We start from the raw sequence: 11,131 nt of genomic DNA, 5'->3' as shown, positions 1-11,131 counted from the left end.
TCAATGATTAAATAGTCGAAACTTGATGTTGTTTGATACTTGTGTATCAAAGCTTGGTGATAAATTTGATAATGAAGCTTTGATGATTTTGACGGCGTGCGTTCATTGAGAATGGAATGAGCAGTTGATAACGAAGAGGTTGATTCATTGTTGAAAGTTCGATGTGAAATTTTCTTTGAGAACGAATGATTGATTGTGAAGATTCGTTATCAAGGTTGAATTCAACATCGATGGTTTGGGTATCAATTTTCTATTGGAAAGTCTGGAAACAAAAGTAAGTAACATTTTTGGCTGATCGCAGAAAGTTCGGGACTAAACTGCACAAATGATCTCTGTGGTTTGCTCAAAATTGACACTTTGGTCCAAAAAAGTTAAAAAGTTTGTACTAGCACTAGAGGTCTAAAGTTTTCATTTTGTTGCTTGTTTGGTCGAATTTATTCTGATTTTTTTCAAAATGACGGATTTGCCCCTGGTAATATGATTTTCTCTTTTTTTCTTAATTGTTTTTCTGATTTTCAGATTTAAAAAAATAAAAAATAAAAAGTCTCTCTCCCTCTCATTTATTTGTTCTTCATGGTTCTCAAGAACCCCTCATCGTCGACTCCACCACCGTCGTCATCGTCAGCCACCATCGCCTTCAGCTCTACCTTCAGTCCCTATTGTCTCCACCACCACCGACCATCTGTAAACCCTTGCTCTGATCTTGTCGCCATCGTCCATATCTGTTGTTTTTCTGGCAGATCTTTTCAAAGGATTTGTTTGTCATCTTGATAATCAATGAAGTTTGACGCACACTGTAAATCTAGAACATCATCCTCATAATGCATTGTAAATCAAGAACATCTTCATCAGGATACGTCAAAACCCAAATTGAAGCTAAAATTTCAAGTGTTATGATCGAATGAACGACATCAAATGACTTAAGATCCTCCTCAGTGGTCTTATAATTGGTTTTCCAGAAAATAATCAAAGTCATGTTTAGAGCCAGTAAAACCAGCTTCGTCGATGATAAACACACACACACACATACCACACATTCGAAGATTTGGTTATGAGTTTACGTACCCAGAAATTTACAGAAAATTAATAAGCAAGATAAATGTAGAACATCTAACCTAAACGTATGCATCATGTACATCCTTTCAAGATCCAATTTTATATTCATGAAGTTTTCAAGAAACCCAATGTTTTCAGCAGATCCACAATCTCACTGGTACTCTCTCCTCCGACATCGGTCCCCTTCACAAATGGAGATCATGCCACAATCTTCACCCTCTCCATACTATTGCTCATTTCTTTCATCTTTCCTCCGCCCAAACCTCACGTCCACAATCACCTTCAATCTTATTATGAGTCTCACTACGAGTTAATTAGGGCTTGAAATGATTTTGACTTCATAACTTTGGGTTGTGTTATATCTAATTTGGGTTTTAACCTAACACAAAATAGAAAGGGACAATGTAGAAGTGACATTAGAAAGGAGGAGGTAGAAGGTGAAGTATGAAAGATTTGTTTAAGGTATGCGGACTGATGATACATCAATCGCTTTGTTTAAGGTATGAGGGCTTAAACTCAATTTCTTAGGCTTGATTTTGGATTTTAGAAATATGCTTATGAAGGTAATGAAGATGAAAGGTAGCAGAAGATGGGTGGTCAATTTTTGCGGGTGTATCTCTAATTCAGATGAATGCAATTTTTTTCAATCGATCAATCGAATGTTTTGTCTTTTCTTTAAAATTCTTTTTTTATTTTTTTAATTAGTCAAATATTTAAATAAATAAATAAAATTGAAAAAATAGAAGGTTAGGGTAAAATCGTCATTATAAAAAATTTCAAAGCACATTGGATCAAGCTTGCAACAAAATGAAAATTTGGACCTCTAGTGCTAGTCCAAACTTTTTTAGACCAAAGTGACAATTTCCAACCAAACACAACGACCATTTGTGCAGTTTTGTCAATGTTCGGCGTGAGTATCGAAAGTTTTTGATAGTCAAATCGCTTGGAAATGAAATTCAATTTGAGAGTCAAAGGTGGTTTCGATTGATGATTGTAAACGTTCTTTCGCATCTGGAACGACTTGGCGGAAGAAGAAGATTCGATATTTCATTTCATATCCCTATAATTTCAGTGATTTATCAAATTTCACCCCGACTCACAAGATCTTGCAACTGGAACATATTTGGGGAAGGAGATAATAGGAGTTTCACAATTGGTCCTAGAAGTTTCAGTAAAATGACTCTTTTTACTCAGAAATCACAATCTTGTCAAAACTGAAGATTTTTTGGGATTTTCAAAAAGTGGTTATTTTTGCAAGTATATTTCAACAATATGAACGATTTTGTTCATTTTCGAGTCAAAGGCGGTCCGGGAAATGAAGAATTTAAAAATTGTCATTTTTTGGATTTTTCGGATTTGTGTGAAACGTTTATGCCACATTTCAAGGGGGAGGATTGTATTGCATATTCCACATTGAAAGCTTTTTCATTCCCATTTAGGTTTTATAATCATATTTTGATTATAAAAAAGGGGGAGAGATTTGAATATGAGAATTCGAAAGTTTTGGATTTTTTCATATTAGCCGAATTTGAAGACCGATGTGACCTTAAGAAGGAAAAGTTTATGAAGTTATTCGAATTGGAATTTATGAAGTGATTTGGGTTTTTCCCAGTTTCATGAAGGGTTTGAACATAATGAAGATTTTTTGGGGTGTGTTTTTATGCTCAAAATTGGGTAATTGATTTGTGGAGTTTTGGATTCTCCGAATTACCGTTTTGATGCTTGGATTGTAATGTCTCACCCTCTAGAACCCAGATTGGAAAATCATTGAAGACTTGAATATTTGATGCTCATTTTTATATGTCACGCTTCAGGTTTCGTTCATGAAGGTGATCTTTATGGAGGTTGAAGCTGAGTCATCCATTCCTAACTTTTAGGGGGAGAATGTTTGGATGGAAAGTTATACATGGATTGAATTTGTGATAAATTGACTTGAGAACACCCAATATAGATATAGGATTGGAGCCTTGTGACATGAGAGAGAGAGAGAGATAGAGAGAGAGAAAGAGACTTGTTAGCACCTCTATATATAGTAGGTTACATACCACTAGTAGAGTGTGTTTAAGAGATGTAACATTAAGAGTGTTAGTGTGAGCTATTTATTTTTCTAGATCTATCTTATACTTTTTGTAACAACTTTCATAATCAAACACATTTCTTAGACACCCAAATCACCATATTCATTGTGTTCTTTACAATTCTGCATGTCAAATCAAATTGTTCTTAAAACTACACTAAATTACATAAATGTCCTTTGTAGTTTACAAAATTTCATATATTTACTCCCTAATAATTTTGCTTGAAACATATGGTCCTTGTGTTTCTATTTTCTAGCATAGGTCATTGACCCGTGTTAAATATATATTATATCATTTTAATTTATTTTTCCATTTTTAGAAAGAAACTAACCTAAACCTTAACCCTATTCCCACCTGTGTCGCTACACTTCCCTTACTCCCACTTTGGTGGATCGCAACCCCGTCAACAAACATCCCAACCCTTCTTTCCATCCCATTTCATTTTCTATAAAATGGTGTTTACCAACCCTAGCAAACCTTCAAATAATTCATATCAAGAAATCCTATAAATGTAATGAAACGAAGATGAACATATGGGTGAGGGTGATGGTGGATTTAATTTAATATAGTTGAGTCTCTTTTGTTCATGTGCTACTTTGATGCATATTGTTTGGAAACCATCTCCTTTATCCAACATTTTTGTCTCTTTCACTTCTTATGTGATGATGATTTTAGTGTTATCAACATATTTTAGTGTAGTTATTATTAATATTGAGATAGACTGAGTTTTATTTACTCACCGAGACTGGAGGTGCGGGGTGCATGCTCGGAGTGATAAATGTCAATCTAGGAATACAAGGGTCTAAGCCCGTGGGTATGAGGTTCCATGGGACAGCGCCCCTGGAAATGTCTAAGGGTAGCGCTCCTAGCGGGATCAAAGGACGGATCCCTTGGCGGTGGTTACAATTTTTAAATCTTGGCATAACCGATTTTTAACCATGCATTTACCCACCAAAACTTACTAATGACATGATGATGATGTATCCATCAGTTATGTCCAAAAACTACTATTTTTTTGGAGCCAATCTTAGAGTAACCAATTTTTAACCACTTCCTTCCTTGTATACATGGAATGTAAATGTTCATGGAAGAAGGTTGAACTTTGATATACACAAAATTGGTCATAAGTAATTCTCTATCTCATCAAACATAAAATAACAAGATACTTTTAGTGTTTCATATTTAGAAGTGGCCTGACTTCTAAACTGTCATTCTTGGATTATCCCATATTTGATTTCGTGATACCCCAAGCTATAGGGTCGAAATCACAGACTTTAGAAAGTGATTGCAATCACGATCCTAGAAATTATCCAAGTGTATTGATATTCTCAAGACCCAAAATCAAACATTCAAAATCTACGATTTTATGAAGAATATCAATGGCAGAATCTATCAGGGACATGAGTTCCAAATTCACAAAAATTGGAGAAGTTTGAGGGAAGTAATTTTAATTGTTGTCAAAAGAAGATGAATTTCCTTCTCACCGCTTTGAAGGTTTTTCACATTTTAGGCACTCATGCCCCCGAACCAATGGAGGATGAAACCCCTGAACATGCCAAAAGAAGTTACAAGTAGGAAATGATGATTACATATGGTGTGGGCACATTCTAAATGGTATGTTTGACTCTCTCTTTGATCTTTATCAAAATCATAAATCTGCAAAGGATCTGTGGGATGCACTTGAATCCAAATACATGGCAGAGGAAGCTTCAAGTAAGAAATTCCTTGTAAGTAATTTCAAAAATTACAAAATGGTGGATGCAAGGCCTATCATAGAACAGTACAATGAATGCATGAGGATTTTGGGACAATTTAAACAATACAAGATGCAAATGGATGAATCCATTTTTTTCTCAAGTTTCATTGACAAATTTCCACATCCTGGAAAGACTTTAAGTACACTTTGAAACACTAAAATAAAGAGTTGTCTCTGGGACACCTTGGTAGTCACTTGAGAATTGAAGAAGATCTTCAAGCTCAATAAAGTGGCAATGGAAAGGAAAAGGCATTTCTTGGATCTTATGTGAACAAGGTGGAAGGTGACAAACATCAAAAAAAATAACAAAGGAAAGAGGAAAAAGAAAGATGATCACAAAGGTTAAAACAAGAAAAAAAAACTTGTGTGTTGGAATTGTAACAAACATGGTCACTTGAAACGGGATTGTCGTTCAAGGAAGAACAAGAATGGTGCAAGAACTTCTAGACAAGGATCTAATGATCAAGGTCCAAAACTACAAGGTCATAATTTTATTTTTGAAAATACTATTGTTGTTATATATCATGTAACACTTATTCCTGAATCATTTTATGTTCAGGATGATGATCATGCATGGTGGATAGACGCAGGGGCAATGAGTCATATATGTAAATATCACTCTAGGTCAAGGATTATGAAGTAGTAGATGATGGATCAGTGTTGTACTTGGGAGGCCATAACAAAGCACCTGTTTTTGGTCATGGTTGTGTGTCTTCAAGATTTAGTTCTGGAAAAATTATTCTTCTTAAGAATGTTATACATGTTCCTAAGATTAGGAAGGAGTTGGTTTTTGATGATGTAATTAATAAGTGTGGTTAAAAACAAATCTATGAATATGATAATTACATCTTATCAAAACTAGGTTTAAGACCCATGTATTACATGAGTTTATTTAAACGAAAATTTAAATGTAAAATTCAAAATATTTGAGAAGTTTCAATATATAAGAAAACTGAGAAAAATATTGAATTATAAAAATTAAAGTGTTTTTTTTCTCTTTTAAATTTAAACAAATAATTTAGATAAATAAATAATAAAAATTAATGAAACTTTAATTTAGTAGTCTTGAAATTAGAAGGAAAGCCACTAATGAAATTGATATGAATTTATCATTAGATTTAAATAATATATGAAATTTAATAAAACAGAAAAACCATAAAATGACATGTGGAATAAAAATTAATTTAAAATAACCATAAAATTAAATATGATAAAAAAATAAGAATGTGACATGTGGCAAAAAGATCTTTATTTATTAGAGTAGATATGGAACATTTTTTTGGGTTTGGATATTATTATGATGGCATGTTTAGATAAAATGTGAATGACAAGTTTGTAGATTCTCTCTCTCTCTCTCTCTCTCTTACATATATATATATATATATATATATATATATAAGTTGTTCTAGGATTGATGATTCTTCTTTATGGCATGGTCGTTTAGGACATGTACATTACAAAAGAATGTTTGAAATGTCTAAAAATGGATTAATACCATCCTTTGATATTAGCAAAGAAAAGTGTAAAATTTTCATGTTAACTAAGATTACTAGACAACCTTTTCCTTATGTTAAAAGGAACTATATTATTCTTGAATTAATTCATAGTGATCTATGTGATTTGCATTCAACTCCATCCTTAGGAAATAAGAAATACATAGTTACTTTTTAAAGATGATTATTTTTGTTTTTTCTATGTGTACTTATTGAATTTGAAGGATTTAGCCATTGATAAATTCAAAATTTATAAAAATGAAGTTGATTGCAACAAAATGATTTAATCAAAAGACTTTCTCACTGATCAAGGTGGGGAGTATTATGATCCTAGTTATTTCCAAACTGTTGGAATCATACATGAAACAACAGCTCCATATACTTATCAACAAAGTTGAACTTCTAAAAGGAAAAATAGAGTTCTAAAGGAAATGGTGAATTCTATGCTGACATATTCTTATTTGAGTGTTGGATTCTGGGGAGAAGCTAAGTTAATAACTTGTTATGTTCTGAATAGAGTTGCATAAAAAAGGATCAAGATAACTCCCTATGGACTTTGGTATAAAAAGAAACCAAACTAAGGATATTTTAAAGTTTAGGATTGTCAAGTAGGTGTAAGACTGACTGAAGCAAAGATGATGACTTTGGGTGAAAGAGGTATTGATTGTATCCTTATTGGATATGCTGAGCATTCCAAGGCTTATAGGTATTATGTTATAGAACCTAATGCTTTTGTTTCAGTTAACACTATTATAGAATCAAGAGATGCAATATTTGATGAAAATTGGTTTTCATCTATTCCTAGACCGAAGGATATAGTTCCTAGTTCTAGTGAAACTATGAAGGAAGTTGTACCATATTCAAATAAATCACCTGAGCTTAGAAGAAGCAAAAGACAATAAAAATCATTTGGTAATGATTTCTATCTTTATCTAGTTGTTGGTTCTAAAGATGAGATTGCATGTCAATATTCAAATTGTTTTAGTATTGAAGAATATCCTAAAACATATGATAATGCAATGAAATCTCAAGATGTTGGTTTTTGGAAAGAAGAAATAAATGATGAGATGGATTCTAATATAAAAAATAATACTTGGGTATTATCTGATCTACATCATAGATTTAAACCTTTGGGTTGCAAGTGGATTTTCAAAAGGAATATGAAAGTTGATGGATTAAATGACAAGTGTAATGCCTAATTGGTTATTCAAGGCCTTAGAGAAAAACATGGCATTGACTACTTTGATACATATGCTCTTGTTTCTCGTATATCTAACATAAGATTGTTGATTTCTTAGCAACAATTTATAATTTGGTCATTCACCAAATGGATGTTAAAGAAACATCATTGAATGATGATCTGGAGGAAGAGGTATATATGAAATAACCATAGGGTTTTGTTGTTCCTGGAAATGAGCATAAAGTGTGTAAGTTCATTAAATCGTTGTATGGGATGAAACAAGCAACTAAACAGTGGCATAAAAAGTTTGATGATGTTGTCTTATCACATGATTTCAAGTTGAATCAATCAGAAAAGTGTGTATATAGTAAATTTGATGAGTCTGGTAAAGGAGTGATCATATGCTTATATGTAGATGATATATTGATCTTTCGTACTGATCAAAGGCAAGTTGACATGACCAAAAAGTTTTTATCATATCAAATCTCTATAAAGGATATGGGGGAGGCAGAAGTGATTATTGGAATAAGAAACAAACGTGAACATCAAGGAATTTCAATTTCGCAATCTCATTACAGTGAGATAGTACCTTAGAATTTCAATTTTTAGATTGTTCTCATATGACTATTATTTTTGATCCAATTATAAAACTTATGCAAAGTATTGGTCAAGCAGTTTCAAAACTTGAGTATTAAAAGGTCATTTGGTGTTTGATGTATGTTATGACTAGCACAAGGCCTGATATTGAATTTGTTATAGGAAAGAGAAGTAGGTTTACTAGTAAACCTATTACTCATAACTGGAAAGCAGTAAGGATGGTGTTGAAGTATCTTACGAAAAGCATGGATTTTGGATTGACTTATGTAAGGTTTTCTTCTGTCATAAAAGATTTAGATGCTAGTTGGATTACAAATATTGAGGACCAATCTTCTACAAGTGGTTGGGTGTTTCTTCTTGGTGCATGTGCTATTTCATGGGCTTCTAAGAAACAAACATGTATCACAAATTCAACTATGGAATTTGAATTTGTAGCCCTTACAGATGATGTTAAAGATGCATATTGGTTAAGGAATTTGATCTATGCAATTCGTTTGTGCCCAAAGCATATATCACCTATTTCTATATACTATGATAGTGTTTCCACCGTGTCAAAAGCATATAGTCAACAGTATAATGTAAAGGTGTGACATTTAGGTGTTAGGAACAATATGGAACGTGAGCTCATCAATCATGGTATCATTTCTGTAGAGTTTGTTCAATCTCAACATAATTTAGCTTATCACTTGACGAAGGGGTTAGCTAGAGAATTGGTAAGAAAGTCTATTGTAGGGATGGGTTTAAGGCCCACCTTATATCTCTATGGGTGAGATACCTAATTCCCTTCTAATATAATGTTAGAAGTTAAATTCAATATGGAATTCTTACTTATGGATATTGGAGCACAATTATGTTTACATCCCAAGGTATGTGCTTATAAACTATAGAGTTAAAGTAAGTTGATTAAGTTCTTAATAGTTCTTTTGAAAAAGTGCATTAACAGGTGCATGATATAGAAGGACTACCTACGTGAGTGTGAAGTTTTAACGCTTCAAAAAGCTTGGGCTAGGCTTTTATGCACTTAGGAATGGATAGGACACATGGATTTAATAGTGTCAAGTATGAAACATTAGATTTCGTGCTTAACTTATGTGTATATTATCTTCAGTTACTCAAATGAGTTAAAGGGTTCAATCCTTAAGGCACCTTGATTCTCAACTATTTGAAATGTGTATTAGACTAATGTCAAAATTTAATCTTTAAGATATTTTCATTTATGCATGATTTTGATTTTTTTTTTTGCTTTTAGTAAATTAAGGATTACACTAAAATGGATAGGAATGTCGGTGATTTTAGTGTTATCAACATATTTTAATGTAGTTATTATTAATATTAAGATAGGTTGAGTTATATTTACTCACCTAGACAAGAGGTGCGGGGTGTACACTCGAAATGATAAATTTCAACTCAGGAATATGAGGGTCTGGGGGCACTTATGGGGTTTCAAGGGGTAGCTCCCCTAGCGGGGTGTAACCGAATTTTAACCACTTTCTTCCGAATGTAAATGTTCCTGGAAGAGGGTTGAACTATGATATACATGAAATTGATCATAAACAAGTCTCTATCTCATCAAAAGCAAAACAACAAGGTACTTTTTGTGTTTCAGATTTAGAAGTGGCATGACTTCTAAATTTTCCTTCTTGAATTATCCCAAACCTAATTTCGTGATACCCCAAGCTATAGGGTTGAAATTACAGATTTTTGAAAGTGATTGCAATCCTGATAGTAGAAATTATCCAAGTGTATTGATATTCTCAAGACCCAAAATCTAACATTATGGACTCCGATTTCTCATTTAGGTCTTCATGCTAAATTAATTACATTGTTTTCATGTGATTAAGGCCGTTACTGATGGTGAGAAAATTAATCAGAATGATTTAAGATAGGGTTGGAATGGAAAATAGTAACAATTGTTACCAACTTTGTAATTTCTCATTTCTTGCTCTAAGTGGCACATAGTGTAATAATTATCTATTATAGTATGTAAACGATTTATTTTTTGGGGTTTTGATGTTTTGGGGGAACAAAGGAAAATAAACATTCATAAGGGAGGCACATACATTATTTCTTTTGGTGGTGAGGTAATGGTGGTGCAAGGATAAAATTTCATGGTAAAATATTGTTATATATATGTTGTTGAATGTAATTGAGTCACAACCATGTAAATTTTCTAATATTTTATTGGTTTAAGAGTCTTTTATATTATTTTTAGACTATATCTTCACATAGAAAACTTCTTTTTATGAAAAATATTTTTGATGATGATAATTCTTTTGGAAAACCACTTTAGAATCAAGATTGTAGGTAAAAGATGGATTATGAACACATACTTGAATTTGAGCTAGACTGTTGTAATCCTTGATAATAACACTTGAATTAACATTCAAAAGTACATTCACACAAACACACACATAAATCACACCAAGAACACACATTTCTAGATGTGTTCTAGAGCTAAAATGAGGATTGTATTACTTAAAATAAAAAGTCAAAGTTGTCAACGGGTTAAAACCATATTTTTTTGTTGGATACTAACTTGCATCGTGCAAGAAAGGAGAATTGCATATTCATAGTACCATCAAGTTGAGTAAGGCTCAAAGTCCCAATACTGATGAAGAGATAGCTGACATGAGTCGATTCATGAATGATTCAGCTACAGGATCGATCATGTATGCAATGTCATGTACTCGCCCTGATGTGTCTTATGCTTTAAGCATAGTTAGTCGATTTTAGGGAAATCTTGGAAGAGCCCATTGGATTGCGATGAAGAATATTCTTAAGTATATGCAAAGAAAAAAGACATGTTCCTAATTCTTGGTTGCAGTGATACATTAAGAGTGACGGGTTACAGTGACGCCGCCAACTTTCAAACAGATTGAGAGAACTTTTGTTCGCAGTCTGGCTGAGTGTGCTTACTGAATAGGGGAGCGATTACTTGGAAAAGTTACAAGCAAGAAATAGAGGTTGATTC

General features: G+C 32.9%; 1 protein-coding gene across 1 annotated transcript; it reads left to right on the top strand.

The window, feature by feature from the left end:
• The first annotated feature begins 8,285 nt into the window (after positions 1 to 8,285).
• LOC145095025 (secreted RxLR effector protein 161-like) lies at positions 8,286 to 8,750 on the top strand. Its single transcript, XM_079032970.1, has one exon. The coding sequence runs from the start codon at positions 8,286 to 8,288 to the stop codon at positions 8,748 to 8,750; it is 465 nt and encodes a 154-aa protein (XP_078889096.1).
• The last annotated feature ends 2,381 nt before the right edge of the window (positions 8,751 to 11,131 follow it).

This window comes from Lactuca serriola, chromosome 3, assembly GCF_051521515.1.
Source record: "Lactuca serriola cultivar US96UC23 chromosome 3, Lser_US96UC23_V15, whole genome shotgun sequence".
NCBI classification, from domain to species: Eukaryota; Viridiplantae; Streptophyta; class Magnoliopsida; order Asterales; family Asteraceae; genus Lactuca; species Lactuca serriola.
This window is presented reverse-complemented; position numbering and strand designations above follow the sequence as displayed.